At 46.7% G+C, this 20,832-nt stretch overlaps 1 protein-coding gene across 1 annotated transcript; it reads right to left on the bottom strand.

The window, feature by feature from the left end:
• Positions 1 to 10,685: 10,685 nt before the first annotated feature.
• On the bottom strand, positions 10,686 to 20,326 carry HCCS (holocytochrome c synthase; the record flags this gene model as incomplete). The annotated part of the gene is made up of 6 exons (XM_080718357.1): positions 20,176 to 20,326; positions 17,462 to 17,613; positions 15,728 to 15,876; positions 14,540 to 14,659; positions 11,464 to 11,550; positions 10,686 to 10,884 (listed from the first exon to the last, which is right to left on the bottom strand). The coding sequence occupies exons 1-6, from the start codon at positions 20,285 to 20,287 to the stop codon at positions 10,686 to 10,688; spliced, it is 819 nt and encodes a 272-aa protein (XP_080574483.1). The 5' UTR covers positions 20,288 to 20,326.
• Positions 20,327 to 20,832: the final 506 nt, after the last annotated feature.

The following is a 20,832-nucleotide window of genomic DNA, read 5'->3' as shown; positions in this document are numbered from 1 at the left end:
CGGAGGTAGAAGGGCTTCCAGAAACCCCAGTACCACCAAGAAAGAAAGAAAGAAAGAAAGAAAGAAAGAAAGAAAGAAAGAAAGAAAGAAAGAAAGAAAGAAAGAAAGAGAAAGGAAGGAGCCAGGCATGGTGGCACAACCTTGTAATCCCAGGACCTGGAAGGCTAGAGAATGTCAGGTCCAAGGACACAGCCTCAGCAGTTTAGTGAGACCCTCAGCAACTAAGCAAGACCCTGTATCCAAATAAAAGTAAAATAGGGCCGGGGGTGTAGCTCAGAGGTAGAAGACCCTCAGGTTTAATCCCAAGAACAACAACAACAAAAAAGAGGGCAGATAAGCCATCTTGCTCTGTTACCTTCTGAATCCTTTGCAGTCTTCTTTCCCTTCTTTTCCTATGGAAAGACTTCCATCTGAGGGGCGCATGTGCGGCTTAGCCTGTCTGTGGGGTCGCAGAAGGCGCCATGGCCATGAGTGCATCCCAGCCTGGCAGAAGGGTGAAGCCTAGCCAGGAAACGAAGCAGTGATGCCTCACAATGTCATGGGCACAGCAAAGTGTGAAAAACCCCACAGCGGAGCCATTCAGCAGCAACAGCGTTCACACATCAGGATGAGCTGGCGCTGGGTGGACTTTTTTCCCAGCCTCTCTGCACACAAGATTGTGTGTGTGTGTGTGTGTGTGTGTGTGTGTGTGTGTGTGTGTTGAATTGTGTTATTCTCCACCCTCTCCAAAAGTGTTGTAGTTCAATATCTGTGGATGTGACTTTCATTGCAAATAAGGGAAGCCTAATCCAGAGCCTTTAGAGGGCCCTAGGGACACCTTGGTCATGGATGTTTGGCCCCCAGAACTGTGACAGATACATTTCTGTTATTTTAGTTACTCCATCCATGGCACCTGCTTACAGGTGACCTGGGGCAAGCTATCAAGACTGGGAAAGGGCTGACTGGGTGATGTGTGCGTGGAAGCCTCTTCTATCTTGTACTCCATTAAGATGTACGACTACAGTGCACCAATCAAATTTTTTAAAATAAAAAATAATTTAAAAAAAGAGGCGCATCACGGTTCTTGGCCAGCCTCAGCTACTTAAGTAAGGCCCTCCGCAACTTAGTGAGACCCCCGTTTCAAAATAAAGATACAAAACAGGGCAGGGGGTGTACCTTGGAGGTCGAATGCCCCTGGGTTCCATCCCCAGTACCACAAAAAATAAAGAGGAGCAAAGGTAAAGTGTCGGGGCCACCTAGGGTGCCTAGTGTTCCTCTTGATACTACAATTCACATAGAAGCAGCAAACAGTACAACAGGGCTTCTCTGTGAACCAGGCTGGGGGGTGCTGTTGTCTTCACCCCTTTGTCATCGCCCTCCAAAGTCACGAGAGAGAAAATCTGCAAGGACAAGATTTTGTTAAAACCTGGTAAAAATTATACAATGCTGAGCACTGAGCAGAGTAGGAGGGCTTAGGGGAAGAAGCAGGGCAGGCATTTCAATTTAATGTTTGCTCTCACATCCCTGGTTTGGAGCTTTGACTTTGAATATGCAGCCACTAGAAGCACGGTTGCAAAGATAGAGTGGGTAAAAATGAAAGGTCTCAAAAAGATGCCAGGGAAGGCGAGGTTCCAATCCTGGTGCCTGGACCACCACCACCACCACCAGCAGCAGCAGCAGCATCTCCCAGGAGCTGGCTAGGAAGGCATATTCTCAGCAGCCCAAGCCTACAGGATCAGGGACTCTTGGCTAGGACCTAAGGATCTGTATTTTAACAAGCCTTTCAAGGAATTCGGAATGACACAGAAGTTTGAGAAGCATCTTGCTGGTGAAACCACAAAAGGGAAGGAGATGGAGGGGAAAGGCAGCAAGATCCCAAACGATGTTCTAAGGCATCTGTGCCTACACAAGGCTGAATCGTGCTTTTATTTTTATTTATTTATTTATTTATTTATTTGTGCTACTGGGGATGGAACCCAGGGGCCTTCTACCTCTGGGCTACACTCCCAGACCTATATTTTATTTGGAAACAGGGTCTCTTAAGCCAGCTGAGGCTGGCTTTGAACCTGCGTATCCTCCTGTCTCAGCCTCCCAAGCACGGGGATTACAAGAGTGTGCCACCACGCCTGGCTTGAATAGTGCTTTTAAAAAAAATCCTTGCTGGGAGGTGGAGAAAGGAGGATCGCGCAGGGTCGAAGCCAGCCTTGCTGGCTTAAGAGACCCTGTTTCCAAAAATAAAAATATAAAAGTAGGTCTGGGAGTGTAGCGCGGAGATAGAAGGGTTCCATCCCCGGTACCACCAAAAAAAAAAAAAAAAAAAAAAAAAAAAAAAAAAAAAAATTCAGTGCAAACAGGAACTCATACAATGATTACACATTCAATTTTAACACAAAGTACATAAACGTCGTATGTCATTCATGAAGTAAACTCCTCATGAATTCAATATAGAGCCAAGGCCATTTGCTTTTTTAGGTGCTGTGGGTGAGCAATGGGGTGTTATCCTTCTTACATGAACCTCACCCATGGTGCATTCTCTACAAATCCAGTTCGACTTTATCAGGCATAAAATTTAAGAAAAAACTATGAAGTGGTGAGTGAAGAACTATTCTGGGTTCGTACACAATTTTCTCAGCCCTCTCTGGCTCCCTGGCAATATTTTTAGTGATTTTCCTTTAAACCCTTCCTAATCATTCCTTACTATTTATAGACTTGGCTTCTCCATTTACATGTCTACATTTTAGATTAGGAAGCACAAGAACTTAATTATAATGTTGATTTTTGTCAAGTGGGACTTGCGTTTTAAGTAAATCAAATGCCACACTGTAGTGTGTGTGTGTGTGTGTGTGTGTGTGTGTTTGTGTGTGTGTTTGTATGTGTGTGTGTGTGTGTGTGTATAAATTTAAAGATACCCTCTGGTGATTTTATTTATTTATTTTTGTGGTACTGGGGGTTGGACACAGAGGCTTTCTACCTCTGGGCTATACTCCCAGACCTATTTTATATTTTATTTTGACACAGGATCTCACTACATTGCTGAGAGCCTAAGTAGCTGAGGCTGGCTTCAAACCTGTGCGATCCTCCTGTCTCAGCCTCCCAAGTGCAGGGATTACAAGCGTGCACCACCATGTCCGGCTCCTCTGGTGATTTTAAATACCATGAGTTAGCAGGGCATGGTGGCACAGGCCTGTAATCCCAGTACTTGTAAGGCCGAGCCAGGAGGATCCCATGTTTAAGGCCTGCCTCAGCAACTTATATAACATGAGCTTGCTTAGAGTGAGTACCCATATACCTAGTAATGCTTAAAACAGACACAAAACAGGACCAGAGCCTGCTTGCTGTTGGTGTTCTAAAGAGACTGTCCTTAGGAGCGGACGTCAAAGGGTGGGACAGTGGATGCCGTCACAGCACTGCTATTTCTAACCCTGCCCCAGAGTCTAAACTTTACTTGCTCCTGATGTGATGGCTAAATAGTTACTAGGCCTTGCCCACCTGGCTCGGTTCCAACACTTTCCTGCGTCATCTCACAGTACCTGCAGATCAACTCTGATACATCTGTTCCATCTTTCTCACTGCACAGCTACAAACTGAGGCCCAGAGACATGAAGGTCACGCCGCAAGTAAAAGGCAGACTCCAAACAAGCTGTTTTGACTCCAGGACAGGCATTCTTAATCCCCACACCAGCAGCCTCAAGTCTATGGCAACACAAAGCATTGATCACACAACTCCCAGAGTCACTGCACAGGTGAGATAGGATATACAGGTTGCTTTCCTTTTATTTGGGAGCAACAATTCTGATATAGAGGCCACAATGCTGACTCCTTAAAGAAATACTCAAAAATACTTATGTGAATTTGTATCCCCCTTCTCATCACAATGTAGATTAAGCCAGAACTCTACTGATGCCACCATTTCTTTTATAGACTGCCCTGCAAGATTTTGAGTTCCTTGAAGGTAAGAATAGTATTTTAATTAGTTTTCATTATTGTGATCAAAGTGTCAGACAAAAACAACTTGGAGAGCTAGGCATGTTGGTGCACCCCTGTAATCCCAGGATTTAGGAGGCTGACAGGAAGGTGGCAGGTTCAAGGGCAGCCTCAGCAAGGCCTTTAGCAACTGAGTGAGACCCTGTTTCAAAATAAAAAATGAGAGACAGTTAAAATGGCGGCGGCCGTGGTCGCACTGGCAATCTCAGGCGCCCATAAGGATTAGCTTTCCTCGGGGAAACCATGGATACCAGATTTTGGTTTAATATCGGATTGGGACAACTTAAGGAGACACTTCCAGCTGTGACTTCCTATCTAGAAGACAGGAGAGAGAGTGGATAACTGCGGAATTGGAAGCAAGATGACGAGAAGGCGCCAGCCACGCAAGAAAAGTGATTTTTGGAGGATCATCCAAGAAAGGATTGGAGGAAAAACCACTTCACCCACATATGCTGGGGACTCTTAACATCATACCTTGTAAGAAAAATGACCCGGGTGTGGTGGAGGGAGCCGAGCAGTGCCGGGCGTGGAGCCCAGTCATGCACCCCGGGAACTCAGCACACCTGTCTGCCATACTCCTATGCTGTGCTGGGGGCTGCGGTGTGCCCGGAACAGCAGATCCTGCTCTTCACGTGGGGCTGCGGGCCTCCGCTCTTGGAAGGGAGATTAAATTAATTGCTGCTTAGTGCTCGATCTCACAACCCCTTCAAAAATAAATAAATAAATAAATAAATAAATAAATAAATAAATAAAATATTGGAGAGGGGTCAAGATGGTGGCGGAGGCAGCCAGGACTCAGGAGATGCAGATAAACTCTATCCAATTCGCCTGGAACTTTTGGGAGGAGAAATCCCCGCGAAGAGGGACTGCCCCTGCTGCACAGGCTTAGGAATTCTGGACAACATGTCATGTGGGGAGGGAGCTCAGCAGAGAACCAGGTGGAAGGCAGCTGCACGGTGGCGCTGATGGTGCAGTAGTGCCAGTGGAGTGGCGGAGCCGCGGCGCCTGCAGAGAGGCGGAGCGGCAGCCCTGTGGCCCCAGCAGAGCGGCAGCATGGCAGTGCAGCAGCGCGGCGGCCCCAGCACTGGTGCCGGTGGCAGAGGTAGAGGCTATTATTTTGGAGAGGCAGACATCTGATTCAACTCAACTTGATCTCCTAAAGAAATTGCCCCAAAGGTAGAATTTGGAGGGGCAGACATATCCAGCCCAATCCACCTTGAGCTTTTTGAGGAAATCTCCCCAAAAGTCGATTGGCTGCTTCCGCCACACATGCTTGAGAAGACTGGACAACATGCTAAGTGGCAAAAGGGTTTGGGGGCTATCAGAGGGGGCCCCACATAGCCAGGATGGGCCTACATGCTGCGTGTTCTGGGAGTTATCAGCCCTCATGGGCACCGTGCTCTTTGGTGCAGAGTGAGAGGCCAGGGTGCACTGGAACAGCAGAGCCTGCTTTCCGAGGTGAAGCTGTGGACCTCTGCCTTTGGAGGGAAGACAAAATATATTGCCACTAGGTATTTGGAGTCCCAGCTTTTGCAAAAGACATAGTCTGCTTTCTCATATTAAAAAAAAAAAAGGAAGAACACTGGGCGTGGTGGCACACGCTGTAATCCCAGCGCTTGGGAGATGGAGACAGGAGGATCGCACTGGTCCGAGGCCAGACTCACTGGCTTAAGAGACCCTATTTCCAAATAAAAATGGATATTAAAAAAAGAGTGAGGTCTCCAGGAGTGTAGCTTGGAGGTAGAGGGGTTTACCGGAACCCCTGTACCACCAAAAAAAAAAAAAAAAAAGAAAGAAAGAAATGAAAAAAAGGGAACATCTGTAGACGACCTGCTCATAGTGACTGAGACCAGAGCCCGATGCACAACAAGGCCGGTACCGGGTACTTTGAGGCCAGGATAGGAGCCTGCTGGGCAGATAGGCCGGTGCCAGGGCCAGGGAGGCCGGCATTGGAGCCTTCTGTGAGGCCAGGCCAGTGCTGGGGCCTCTGTCTGAGACCTGGATCAGAGCCCGCCGAGGGGTGAGGCTGATGCCAGGGCCAGTGAGGCCGGGATATGAGCCTACCATGAGGCAAGGCAGGTGCTTGGGGCCTTCGAGGCCAGGATCAGAGCCTGCCGAGAGGTTAGGCCAGTGCCAGGGACACTGAGGCTGGGATCTGAGTCTTCCGTGAGGCAAGGCCAGTGCTGGGGCCCACGAGACTGAGATGGGAGCCTGCCGAGGGGTGAGGCCAATGCCGGGCCCAGCGAGGCCGGGATCAGACCTGCCGTGAGGCAAGGCCATTTCTGGGGCCTCCAAGGCCAAAATCGGAGCCTGCTGAGGAGTGGGCCCGGTGCCGGGGCCAGCGAGGCCAGGATTGGAGCCCGCCGTGAGCCAAGGCTGGTGCTGGGGCCTCCAAGGCCAGGATCAGAGCCTGCCGAGGGGTTAGGTCTGTGCTGGGACCACTTAGGCCAGGATTGGAGTCCGCCATGAGCCAAGGCCGGAGCTGGGGCCTCTGAGGCCGGGATCGGAGCCTGCTGAGGGGTGAGGCCAGGGCTGGGGCCACCAAGGCCAGGGTTGGAGCCTTTTGTGATGCAAGGCCAGTGTTCGGGCCTCTGAGGCTGGGACCGGAGCCTGCCAAGGGGTTAGGCCAATGCCGGGGCCAAGAGAGGCTGGGATCGGTGACTGCAGTGGGGCAAGGCTGGTGCTGGGGCCTCCGAGGCCGAGACTGAAGCCTACCAAGGGGTGAGGCCGGTGCCAGGATCAGCAAGGCCAGGATCGGAGCCTGCAGTGAGGCAAGGCTGCTGCTCAGGCCTCTGAGGCCGAGATCGGAGACTGCCCAGGGGTTAGGCTGGTGCCGGAACCAGCAAGGCAGGGATTGGGGACTACTGTGAGGCAAGGCCGGAGCTGGGGCCTCTGAGGCCAGAATCGGAGCCTGCCGAGGGGGGGGGGGGGTGCCGGGGCCAAGAAAGGCCGGGATCAGAGCCTGCAGTGAGGCAAGGCTGGTGCTGGGTTCTCTGAGGCTGGGATAGGAGATTGCCGAGGGGTGAGGCCGGTGCCAGGGTCAGCAAGGCCGGGATTGGGGCCTGCCATGAGGCAAGGCCGGCGCTGGAGCCAGGGAGGCTGGGATGAGTCTGCCGTGTGGCCAGGCCATTGCCGGGGCCTTCAATAGTGGGATCGGAACTTGCAATGCAGCATACACAAAGAAATACCACAGAAAATAAAAAACCAGATGCTTTCCCTAATATGCAAAAACTAGGAATAGTTGAAGAAAGCCCATATAGAGAAGCAATTAAGGTGACCAATTAGAGGGTATGGGATGGGGGAGGATGGAATCTCTTTAAAACTCATGATGTACATAAACAAATATATCAAAGTTAATCACCAATCAAGCATGGGATCGAGGGAGGGGGAGGGAATGGGATGGGGATCGGAAAAAGGCTAATTGGATGATGTGTGCTTGTATATCCCCACAAATCTTGTATTCCATTGTGATGTATGACTACAATGCACGTGTGTGTGTGTGTGTGTGTGTGTGTGTGTGTAATAGGACTGGGGATGCAGCTGGGAGGTGGAATGCATAAATTAAATGCCCAGCACCAAAAGAAAATCCCACAACTTAAGAGGAAAAGTTTAATTTGGCCCCAGTTTCAGGTTTAGTCCATAGTTGGCTGACTCAAGGCACAGAAATGTGGTGGCAGTGAGTGGCAGAGGAAAAGAAAACCCAGTGACCTACCTTCTCCAGCATAGTTACCCTCCACTAAATCTATCCAAATGTTCACTGATTAACTTAAGAACTCTGATTCATTTATTTCACCTCTATTTCTGTATTGCCATCAAGTGAGCTTAAGGGAACATCCCATATCCAAAGCCTAACAAGCAGCTTTTGCAGTTTTAACTAGTGAATTAGGAATTTTAAATGTCCATATGTAATTTCCGTTTGAACCCCCCCTCTTGTTAGTCTGATGTACAATGTTTTATTGTGTGTTTACATGGGGGGTACTAGGGATAAAACTTAAGGGCATTCTATCTCTGAGCTACACCCCAACCTTTTCTCTTTTGGAAAACAGGATTGATTCTACAATCCTCCTGTTTCAGCCTCCCAAGTACTGGGATCATAAGTATGTACTGCCACTGCTGGCTTGTCAATTCTGTACAGTGTTATTTCCATTAAACGTGTTTCAAGTTATCTATGAAAAATCTGTCAAAGCAAAGAAGTCCTGATTCCTGGGCACAAACAAGTGTGATCTAGACACACAGTAGCTATGAGAATCCATGAGGCTCCAGTCTTTTCTGGAAGTGGAGAAAGGGCATATTCAATTGTTGACCTTGTCTTCAAGTTTGCTTGGCAGTTTGCTTTCAAGACTGTTTCAAAAGCTTGTAGCAGCCCTGTTATAAGGCTGCTTAGCACCCCTGTATAGGACTTAATTTTAGGCTTCTAGTTACAATGCTGTTTTCCATGTCTTCTCCTACACTCAATCAATATCACTTAGTATCCCCCAAAAGAAGCCAGCAGTACATATTTTCCCCTAGTTTAAAAGATATGATTAAGCCGGGTGTGGTGGCGCACGCTTGTAATCCATCATTTGGGAGACTGAGACTGGAGGATCGCGGTTCACGGAAAGCCTCAGCTACTTAGTGAGGCCCTTTGCAACTCAGTGAGACCCTGTTTCAAAATAAAAAATTGGGCAGGGGGTGTAGCTCGGAGGTCCATCCCCAGACCTGCAATAAATAAATAAATAAATAAATAAAATAAAAGATATGAGTAAAGCCGGGCGTGGTGGCGCACACTTGTAATCCCTGCGCTTGGGAGGCAGAGAAAGGAGGATCGCACAGGTTTGAAGCCAGCCTCAGCTACTGAGTAAGGCTCTCAGCAACTCAGTGACACCCTGTTTCCAAATAAAGTCAAAATAGGTCTGGGAGTATAGCCCAGAGGTAGAAAAGCCCCTGGGTTCAACCCCCAGTACCACACACAGAAAAAAAATCCCTGCGCTTGGGAGGGAGAGACAGGAGGATCGCGCAGGTTCGAAGCCAGCTGTGCTGGCTTAAGAGACCCTGTTTCCAAATAAAAACATATAAAATAGGTCTGGGAGTGTAGCTTGCAGGTAGAAGGGTTTCCAGGAACCCCACTACCAAAAATAAATAAATAAATAAATATAAAAAATAAACATATGATTAACAGATGAGAAAATGTCTGGATCAAGGAGAGATTATAGCTGGGTGTGGTGTTGCATGCCAGTAAATCCCAGTACTTGGGGGCTGAGAAAGGAGCATCACAGGGTCAAGGCAGCCTCAGCAATACAGTGAGACAGTGAGCCCCTGTTTCATAATAGAAATAAAAAGGGCTAGAGGTGGAGCTTGGAGGTAGAATCCCTGGGTTAATCCCCAGTATCACAAAAACAGAAAAAGGGTAGACGATACCATTACCGTTGTAGATACTGCATGTCTGAAGAAAAAATTAACCACAGCTATTCTGAAAAGGTTTTCAAAACCTCCTAACTATATGCTTTACTTAGAAGTATACAAATATTCTGATATGTAGAAGTTAAGGTTGGAGTTTTGAAATGCCACACCAAACTGACACATGGGAGAAATCCATACCAATTTGAAACTACAGTATTCAGGATAAATTAAAGAGTTTAATAATATTAACACTTAAAAAAACAGTCATTTGTAACATGCTGTTATTAGAACAACCAGTTTCTGGGTTACCAATACAAAGAACTTCAACGGCAAATGTGGCTTTCTTAAAACAAAAAACTGAGACAGTGATGTGAACATTCAACAGCTGAGAAAAATCATCACCTCGTGAATTTTAATACTCAAACTTAGCTGCATAGAATCATATTTTAGGGAGGAACCATTCCCGGCACTGAGACTTCCGCCAGGCTTTTCAGGTTGGAATTGGGCCAACCTGGGGCAGGCTCCCAGGAGAAGAAATGGCATTCAAAGTTGGGATCATTTGTGAAATGACACAAGTAATGGGGAGACCCGTTTTGGGGGAGCAGAGTTACATACCAGAACAGGAGTTAAGAGGAAAAAACCCCATTTTAAGTTAAAATAAAATATATGTTCCAAGTATACTGCCTCGTGGTTAAATTGAAACTTCGCTAACAAGTTCCCGCCTGAGAAACGTTAAGTGAGCATTTGGAACCCAGACGCACCTTGGTTTTGCTGGGTGCGTTTCCAGTGTGTACCTTCAGGTTTTGTTTAGGGTCACTATTAAATTGTAGGGGTTTTGGAAATAACAATCACTTTTTAGAACACATAACTATTGCTACTTATAATGAGTAATTTTAGTTAAAATATTAGGCTGTAAAAGCTCATGAATATCGCACTCACGTTCAGGTTTTCTAGCTCAAGTGCCCCTGAGAAAATAGTAAGCAAAAAAACCCACAAAAAAACAAAAAGGCAGTTTTTATCAACTTTTTAAAAGCTTTTTCAGAGGCTATTTAGATTTCTCCAGATGAAATAGAAGCGATACTGCAGTTAAGGGAAAACACTGAGGGATTGCTTCCCACTTAAAACAGAATGGGAAGAAAACTTAAAAGTGATCTGCTATAAGCGAGGCAAAATGCAAACCAAAAGTTAATGGGGCATGGTATCCTTTGCTAAGTGGAAGACGAAGTGTGATTACCCACTTGAGGTTCCCGTTACATCGTGAGTGCAATTCAGTGTGGGGAAAATAAATGTTATCTCTCAGAAAAAAAATAGTTTATATATTTCTATCATACATAAGATAGTGGTTACGAAGTCCAGCGCCACCATGCGACCTTCATTCTGTCCCATACTGCTGAAAGGGAATCAAAAGCGGGACGCACGTCCAGGATAGTGAACTGGTAGTCTTTGCTGACTTCACCGCCATCGTAGTAATCGATAACATATCTAACTTCGGTCCCACAGCGGTCAATGATCCAATCGTGCCTGTCAAAAGGCAACTCATATCTGGAATAAAAGCACACTAGAGTGTGTTACAATGTTGGCTGGGCACTTGGTTCTGGTTTGAGCAGTGAGAAGGATTGAGAGGAAGCACATGCCTTTTCTCAGCATCAAACATCTAATTGGGGAGGTGAGGCTCAGAGAGTTACGCCTACAGGGCAAAGGACACGTGGTGCTGAAGACCTGTAGTCAACTCATCTCCCCACAAAGGAATAAGGTTCACAGGAAAGATACCCAGGCCAAGAATTCTGGCCAGCTGAGATGGCAGAAATGTGAGCACATGCCAAGAGTCTGAACTACACTAGAAGGGAAGAGGAGGGACTCAAAGATCATAGGAGGATGGATCTAAGAGTAGAGAAGAGAGCTCAGATTGATGCTTCGACAATTACATAGTAGCTAGCCACCACACACTAATCATCTGCTCACGAATGAGCAAACCTCAAGGCGAGGAAGACATCTACAGCTGAATGCTGGTGAGTTTTTGGAGATGGCACCACAGTTATCAGACTTTTTTGGTATTGGTACCAAGGGAAAATTGACCTTGATCTGAGGAATGTAAAATACTATTTTTACACTGATACCTACCCCATCCAGGAACGAATTCTTGCCCTTGGTGAATAATTTTTGGCTTTTCCTCCAAATCGGATCAATGATGGACCACAAGGACACTCCCTAGAAAGCCCAATGTAAGAAAAGTTAAGCCATGGCCTTTCCTTTGACAAGGATGATGTAATATACATTTTCCTGTATACATTCCATGTAGTATAGCATTAACAGAAAACAGCAGCATCTAAAACAATTAACAGAAGTCGACCCTATTCGGTGGATCATGTATGCTTCGCTCTCCTCTCTCCCCTCCAGACACCTGTGCTGCTTCTCCACACGATCCCGGGCCTGGCATTCCCAATGGGGTGAAGGACAGGCACAGGCTCAGGAAAAAACAAGCAAGCGCTAAGTACTGTGTATCCTGCTTCTCTTTCGCATAGTGCAACTGGGATGTTTTTCAGACAAACATAAGAAAATCCTATACAATCAGCCCACTGCATTCGTGGGCTCCAGATCTGCCAATTACAGACTGAAGATATTCAAGGGGGAAAAAACCCGCAAGCTCACTCAATTTATAGATTTGTTTCTTTATCATTATTCCCTAAATAATAGAGCATAGCAACCATTTACCTAACATTCACATTGCATTAGGTTTTATAGGTCATCTACAGACGATTTGAAGTACTCAAGGTTGGATGCAAATACTACACCCTTTTATATAAGGAATTCGAGCCTCCAGAGATTTTGATATCCTTGGGGGTTGCTGGACCAAACCCCTATGGACACTGTAGGATGACTGTACTCTTGTTTCATTTCAAACTAGTTAAAAGCCTTTATGAAGAAAGAAAAATGATGGATTAAATCCCTAGGAATTAGATGTATTAAGTGTTTTGCCCATTCCTTAAGAAAACAAGTACATAGAAGCTGTGGGCGACAAGGCCCTAGTTAGAGAGCCACTTATACTCCGCCCATGGACCCTGGGTCTCTTGAGGCTCGGCCCCCTACTGGCACTGGTACAGTGGGACTCAGGAGCTCCTGCCCTCATGGAGGCACAGGCCATCTCTAGGATACACAGAGCTGTATAGAAGAGAGTGGAAGGCAGTCAAGACACAAGGCCCCCTCTCTCGTTAGCTGCTTCCCATAAGACAGGCTTCAACCGTGATGTGTCTCTAATTAAATGTGAAGGACAAACAAATTCAAAGCATAACACAGCCTTATTTGAGGACTTTTCCTTTCAACCTATTCCTGCTCTTCTTTCTCAGGAGTTTGAAGAAGCAAACCCACTTCAGGCAGCCCCTGGGAGACTTTGCCGCGGGATTTGTGAAGGCTTACCGACTTTAGGAAATGCCTGGAGGGGAAGGTGAAACAGACACAGTGAACTCCCCTTTGCCCGCATGCCTTTGCCTCATAACGCCGTAATTAAGAGAAGGTGCTTTGAACTAGAGCACAATGCAAGCTAGGTCGCTGGGGACACTTGGGCTTCCTCACCAGCATGCTGGGAGGTCCAGGTTACTGATAGGGAACGTGGCTGCAGTGTCTTTTCCCCTCACGTGTACTCAGCTTGGGCCTGAGGTCTGGCCAATGACATCCGGGAAGTACTAACAAACCATAAAGTGCAAATATTAAAAACTATAGGGAGAAAAAGCAGATCAAATATGCTACGTTCAAATACGAAGGTATCATTACCAACCTCACCAACATGAACAGGGGGCATCAGCGATACTGATACTGCTGTTTGGGGACTCAGCTTCCACAAGTGTAAGGTTAGTCCAATAAATGCTGAGTCCTCGAGCTAGGGGGCAGGAAGTGGAGAGCTGGGGGAGCCCTGGAGGGGAACACTCCGATGTATCACTCTGAGTTTCACCATGTGGTATGATTATAATGCACCAGCATAATTCTAAAAAATCGCTAAGTAGGTTTTACCCAAGAGACACCTTAATCACATTTTATAAGGAAGACCTGAAGAAGGAAACACGTCTATGGACATGATGTGCATAAGCACGCTTATCAAAGCCAATTATTCTGTTGAGCATGGAGGTGCGGAGGGAGGGGGGTGGGAATGGGAGAGGGCTCAGAGTGCTGTGCGCATGTACTCCTATATCACTCTGTACTGCATCGTGGTGTATGACTACATGCACCAATAAAACAACAAAGCCACAAACAAAAAGGAATTTGCAATGTAAAGCACAGATTATACTATAATCTGGTTCATACGTTCCGCCCCCTGACCCCTACACTTGTGGAAGCTGAGTCCTCAAACTAGAAGCATCAGTATCGCTAGAGAAATGCCACGTCTAGGTGCCGGCTCAGAGCAACTGAGTCAGAGTCGTGGAGGTGGGAACCAGCAGAGGGATGAGAAACCTTCCAAGTAACGCTGAGAACCACTACTCTCTGCAGAGTGAGGGCCCGTCCCCATGAGCATGCAGTAATGAGGAAAAGGGTTAGGGCATCTCTCTAAGGTTAGTCCTAATGGGGATTCAATAAATGCTGTTAAGAGATCAAACACAACATCTCCCTTGGGGCAGACAGCATTTTATTATCTCCCTTCCCATGAGCTCTGATTTCAATGGACCAAAACACCCCTCCCAATGAGTGATGGGGTCTCTGTCCCCTCTCCTTGAATCTGGGCAGGTTTGTGGTGGGATGGGACTTGTGAGGCTAGGTAAGAAAAGGGATGTAGCTTCCACCCAGGGCCCTAGGGATCTCTAGCTCCTGGAACCCGGCAACCACGTGAGGACACTGGAGTAGCCGCACTAAGAGGCCAGGAGCCAACGGCCAGCACCCCTGGCTGGAGGAGTAAGCGGTGGAGCCCTCAGAGGACTCGAGCCCATGGCTACGAAGCCACCAGTGGGCAGAGGTGGCTCTCTCTGCCTTTTCCGCTCTCTGGACCCACCAAGCCCACAGCCTAAAAAAAAGCTGCTTTTTTTTTTTTTTTTTTTTTTTTTTTACAGGACTGAGAAGGGGTAATCTGTCCCTCTACGATAGTCCCTGGAACACACCTGCGGCACCTATGTTTTATATGAATAGCAAATTATTTGAACAAAAAGTTAAGGCTGTAAAATGTCGAAATAATAGATGCTGGAAGGTTCCTTTTTAAGATCTAAAGCATACTTACGCCGCATGAAGGGCTTCCCACTTCAGAATCTCCTTCCAAGCCTGCTCATTGTTCTGATTGTGAATTTTAATGATATTATACATGTCTTTCTGGCTAATATCCTCTTCCTTCCACTTCCACCTACAAAAAAAATTGGGGGAAATTTGACGAACATTATTGATAATGCCCCAAAGTGAATTCACGTATTACTGTTTATTAAAGAAGTCAGAATGCCCATTTTCTCTGAATTTAATGGTGCTAAGGAATCATTTTCAAGATTTACTCATGATTATGGAGCAGTGCTACAAACCCAAAGCTACTACACATACACATAGACTTGAATCAAAGATTAAAGATTCATTTCACTTCGCTGAAGTCCCCAAATGCCAGACAGAAGCATCCACTTTTAAAGTAACAATTTTTCAGTTGGTACCATTGATGACCGACTCCCCAACTTTTTCTAAGTATTTTATATAGTAGTCTCCCTCACTCCCTCCTTCCTTGCTGTCACTGGCTATGACAGTCACTTGTATGACAACCTGATGGGGCCATGGAGTACCTAGACATCTGGTGGGGCATTATCTTGCAAGTGTCACTGAGGGAAAATTGAATGAGATTAACCTTTCAATCAGTGTAAAGCAGACTGCCTCCACCTCGTGTGGGTGGGCCACATCCAATCAGCGGCGGGCGGAATTATAAGGAAAGGGATGACTTTTCCACAAGTTGAAAGAAACTTCTCCTGCGTGACAGCTGAGCTGAAACATTAGTCTTTTCCTGTGTTTGGATGGGAACTAACACATCAGCTTTTTCTGGGTTTCGAGCCTGCCAGCTTTCAGCCCGGATCTTACACACCGTCAGCTCCCCTGGTTCTGGGCCTTCGGACTCAGACTGGAACCGCACCCCTGGCTCTTGGGTCTCCAGCTTGCCAGCTGCACATCTTGGGACTTGTCAGCTTTCATAATCACATGAGACAATTCCTTATAATGTCTTCCTGTCCTCCCTGTCACATGCTCATGCGCGCGCACACACCCACACACACCCACAGTCTTTGTATTTATATTCCAACAGGTCTGAAAATTCTATTGACTATAAGTTGATTAAATCATTAGACTTACTGCTTGTTCTAGGGGTAAAAACCTCTTTAACATTTGACTGTAGACCAATCTGATGAGCAAATTCCCACTGTAAGCCAAGTGTTCACTCACTCACCCTTTCCTTAACATGGCATTCCAGAACATCTGTTCGGAAGGATACACCCACTTTTTCTCTGAATCCGCTCTGGGAATGGATGACTCCTCTCTAACAGTAGACAGGGCAAAAGGCTGATCCGGGGCTGGTGTTTGATTAGGTGGCGGCATCTGAATAAAATAAGTGGACTTGTCTTTGAAATGCTAGAAATACCATACAAAGTCAAACCCAGCAACACAAACAAGTACTTCCAGAAAACAACATAACCACACGCGAAGCATGAGGTAAGCGGGGACGTCAAAACATCAAACCTCTCAATACTGCTTGTCTTAAAGCTTCTAGAATGTGAACTGCTTGAGGACAATAGCTGTATCTTATGCAACTTTGCAGCTTCTAGCCTAGACGTGGTGGTGCATGCCTGTAATTTTGATACTTGGGAGGCAGACACAGGAGGCTCACGGGTTGGAGGCCAGCCATAGCGACTTAGCAAGGCTCCTAGAAACTTAGACTCTGTTTCAAAATTTAGAAAAAACAGGGCTTGGGATGTAGAGCTCAGAGGTAGGGTTCAATCCTTAGGGTTCTCTGGGTTCAATTCCCAGTACAAGACAAAAAAAGAAATCCCCAGACAATTGGGGACACTTTAAATCTCTACTAAACAAACGCTTCTTCCGGTAGCCAGACCCCTTACAATTTCCTCTGTGGGCCCATTCTGTGTGTAGGTAGTTTCCATTGCTCCCCAATTCCTCACTGTGCTACCTCATACAGTAGATGTACACAACCCACCGGGTTCCTGGGCCCTCCACTGACACTGTTTTCCACACAGGCCTCCAAATATTTGGACCATGGAGATTGGCAAACTGTTTCTATCCAGGGTTCTGTGTGTCAGAGTCTGTCACACTATTTACACTACTCACACTCCTGCTGCTTCCTCTGTAGCATGAAAGCTGTGACCGACAATACATAAAAGAATGGCGCTCTTGTGTATCAACAGATCTGCATTTTCAAAAACACACGGTAGGCCGGATTTAGCTCCTGGGACACGGTTCATCAGTTCTTGATGTGGACACTGCTATTGTCTCCCCACACCCTTTGCTTTTCCAGCCTGGATATTTCTGGTTCCTTCACAGGTATACCAAAATTTCAAAAGATTCTTGGTAATCCTGTGGCTCCCTACAACAGAGGTGCAAGTCTGTTTCTCCATTAAAATGCGATCCCAAACATGAGTCTACGGTCCCCGATGTTGTCTGGCTGTTGTACAATAAATACGGTGCAGCCAGCATCATCTCACCCTCATTTCTCCACAGTGTGCAATCTGCTGGCAGCCAGAGGGTGTGGAGCTGCCCGTGACCACCTCACGCCCGCCTCCTAATTGTGCTTGAAGAAGCACTCCAATGTTGTAAGTTGCCTACAAAGTTTCCCCGGATGAAAACACCTTACTACCGCTAGCTCACTCAGCTCCTGAAGGAATTTTTCGCTACCTTCAAATACTCCTCTGGCATGAGGAAATAATCCTTCTGCTATGGCCTAGACCTAGTAAACCTACTGTGGCTCCTCATATTCACTGTTTTCTTTCCCAGATACTCCCTGAAACTGTATTTAGTAACACATTCTTGATTTCCACTGTGGAAGAAATACTAAACTTCTTTGTTTTCAGAGTACAGAAGAATGACCCTAGCAGTCTGCAGATTGCCTTAGGGGTCTGCAAAAGCATTTCTATATAGCATGTTCCAGGAGGAAGCGATGAGTGTGGATTACCAGATTTGAAGGATCTAAGTTCTCCTTATTCTTAGCTGCAGCGCCTGTAACAGGACACTCCACATACTCGTACGCACGATCTTGGTGGGCAGGTGCAGAATATTTTTTGCCCTCACAGGTTGGACTAGAGGGTTCCGCGTGCATTGGACAGCCTGAAATAATGAAGTATAAAAACGGTGTCACTACAAAAGCATGACATCCAGCTCCTTCAACTGGAACCCCAAAGAGTTGAAGTTCTGACTGTGCTAGGAAATACTGACCTGTTTAAAGCTGGTAAAGAATGAAGCCAGCTAACAATCTAAAGTCCTAAAGATGACAAGGCTCTAGACATTTGCTTGCCCTTTTATATCTGTATCATATCCCCTGCAAAACAAACCGAAATATCTCAGCAGATGCTAAAGTATGTGGTGACTGTGGCAGCGTTAGAGCAGGCTAGAAAGTTCCTGCTTGGACCAGAACATGGGAGCTGTTAGAGGAACCTAAGCGGGGGCTTCGCCACATCTCACCAAGTATCTCTGACTTCCAGGCATTTGTTACCGATGGTACTGGGACAGAAAATGAGCAGAGCACAGGTTCAAAGCCAGCCTCAGCTAATTAGTGGGGCCCTCAGCAACTTAGTGAGACCCTGTTTCCAAATAAAATATTAAAAAATGGGTCTGGGAGTATAGCCTGGAGGTAGAAAGCCTCTGGGTTCCACCCCCAGTACCACCAAAAAAAAAAAAAAAAAAAGAAAAAGAAAATGAGCAGAGACTGCACAAAGACGACTTAGGAAATCCTCCATGCCAGTCTGCTTGTGTGTTACTTCAAGGCTAACACAAGACACAGAAAACTAGCCCTTGACCGAGATGCCATTTCTGCAACAGATGGCCAGTCACTAAGGCATCCATTAGAGAAAATATCCCACAACCCACACAGGACCCAGATGCTCAAAGAGGGAGGTCTGAGCTCAATGATCTCAGCACCAGGAAAGGCAATCAATGCCCAGAGCATCCGGGGCGCTGACTGAGGTGAGCACGGAGACTGTGAAGCTGTCCTAAGAGTTCAGAGTGAGCAGACATCTGGAGAACTGCGGCCCAGGGGTACAGCTGCTCTGTAATAGAATCCTTGTCTCAAGCAGGCGGCAGGACGTAAGGAATACACTGGACCCTGGAGGCCATGCTCAGAAAAGACAAGATTCTTTTCACTTTCTTCCTTGAGCCTCTCCTCTCAGGCCTTCATTCCCCAGTACCCACTGCAGTGGCTCATTTTAGGGGTGAAGGCAGACTTGCTATATCTTCCCTCTCTATCACTCAAAGCACCAGTTTATTCTGGGCTACTGATGCCAGCTGGGTGGGTGTTAGAAAGAAAAGTAGGAAGCCGGGCGTGGTGATGCACGCTTGTAATCCCAGTACTGGGGAGTCTGAGAAAGGAGGATTACAGATTTGTGGGTGGCCTCAACAACTTAGTGAGGCCCTCTATAATTTAGTGAGGCCCTGTTTCAAAAATAAAAAAGGGCTGAGGGTGCAGCTTGGAGTTAGAATACCCTTGGGTTTAATCCCCAGTTTAAAAAAAAAACGGTTACATTTTTCACATTTTATAAATAGTAGCCCCTTTGATTTCCTACAAATACCTACTTACACATGTCAGTAAGTCAGACTGGCAGCTCTCTAGGCTGGACAGCAAATGAAAGAAAACCAGAAACAGGACTCTCTGATCTCCCTGTGCTGAGCAGGAGCACAGCTGCTTTGTCTGTCTCAGTTCCTAGAAGAAATGCCATAAGAGCCTGCATTTGTCCTTGTCCAAGGTCACAGGATTTTAAGGGCTCTGCGCCTCTCTCAGTGCAGAAATAAATGAACAAAATCAAGCAGTGCTTGGCACAGGATGCACAGTGACCTGTCGGAGTGGTCTGGCTGACCCAGGGAATTCTGTCATTAAAGGCAAACTTTAATGTGAAAAATCTAAGGCAGACTCACACCAATGAAAAGTAAAAGGCAACGTTTTCATTTTTACTAGACCGCTAAAAAGTCCATTTGGTGGTGGCTTAGTTTTACAGAGGAGTACTCTAATGGATATGGGATATGGATATTCAGACAGCTAGAGCTACACTTAGATCTCATCCACTTCGGTTCTGATATTTGGGGCTAGATGAGTCTATGTTCGGGGTGGGGGACGTTCTATGCACTGGAGGGTATTGAGAAGCAGCCCTGGTCTCTACCTATGACATGCTGTGAGTTACCTTTCCTCTCACTTGTGACAACCAAAAATGTTATCTCACTTAGGCAAATGACCGCTGGGGAGATGAAGGATTGCCTCCCCTAACCCTTAGTTGAGAACCACTGATGTAGACACACCAAAACTCTGGGGAAGATTTACGGAGCTATCACTAACTCTTATGCGGTATCTCGATGATCTCCATACCCCTGAGAAATAGTATTATAGCCTCATATTACAGACTAGATAGACTTGGACAAATAGTATGTCTGTAATCACATACCTTGTAAATAGCACCAGGTTGCCTCAATCCCAGACCCATGAGCCTCACCAACAAAATATTTCTCCAAGTAGTGGTATTTAGTCTCACTAGCTGAATCTTAATCTCTAAGTATTGTCCTCTGCCTAAGAGAAGTACTTCATAACAACATCGCGGTCCTTCCTTGGGGACAGGACACCACCTCTGTCTTTATAATCTTTTAGGAATTGCCTTTCTCTTGTTTTCTATAGAGAGGGTCAATTACCTTTCTTTTTCCTTTCATGCATTGGGCATCCTGAAGGACGTGGTGCTGCCTGCTGATCTGAAGCACCTGGGGTCTCAACTGCAACTGCAGGAGTAGATGCTGACAAACCCATGACTGGAATCACAGTGTCGACTCCAAACAATTTCAAATGTCCAGCTGCCAAAGCAAAGTCACAGATTAACAACGCTGATGCCTACTAGGGTACTATGTCCTCGTTACTCTCGTCAACCCCTGTTCTTCCTCTTTTTCCTCTCTTAACAACCTCCCAGGAAGGACACTCACTTTGAGACCCAGCTTTAGGAAATACTGTGAAAACGATACCACCCTCTGGGGGCACATTTCTAAGGGAGTGGTGCTTTGGCGGTGGAGGTGAAATGGTCTCTAGGAAACCACGTCACAATGATGGGGTGCAGGACTGGAGGTGGGGGCTCTCTGGGGGAGGGGAGGCACACTGGCCCCAGCCTCGACCCTCAGGTCCCGGACCGGTCGAGTAAAGGTGCTGCGAAAACAGGAATTGGAAGAAGAAAAGAAGGAACGTAGGAAAAGAGAAAGGAACAACGAGGGGCCGGGAGCTACCAAACCCGCCCCGCACCATTCCCGCGCGTCCCACCAGCTCCAGCCCGCTGTCCCCAGGCCCCACCGGCCAAGCCACCACGA

The sequence above is a fragment of the Muscardinus avellanarius genome (genome assembly GCF_963383645.1).
Source record: "Muscardinus avellanarius genome assembly, chromosome: X".
Classification (NCBI taxonomy): domain Eukaryota; kingdom Metazoa; phylum Chordata; class Mammalia; order Rodentia; family Gliridae; genus Muscardinus; species Muscardinus avellanarius.
The sequence above is the reverse complement of the archived record's forward strand: the minus strand, read 5'-3'. Positions and strand labels throughout refer to the sequence as shown.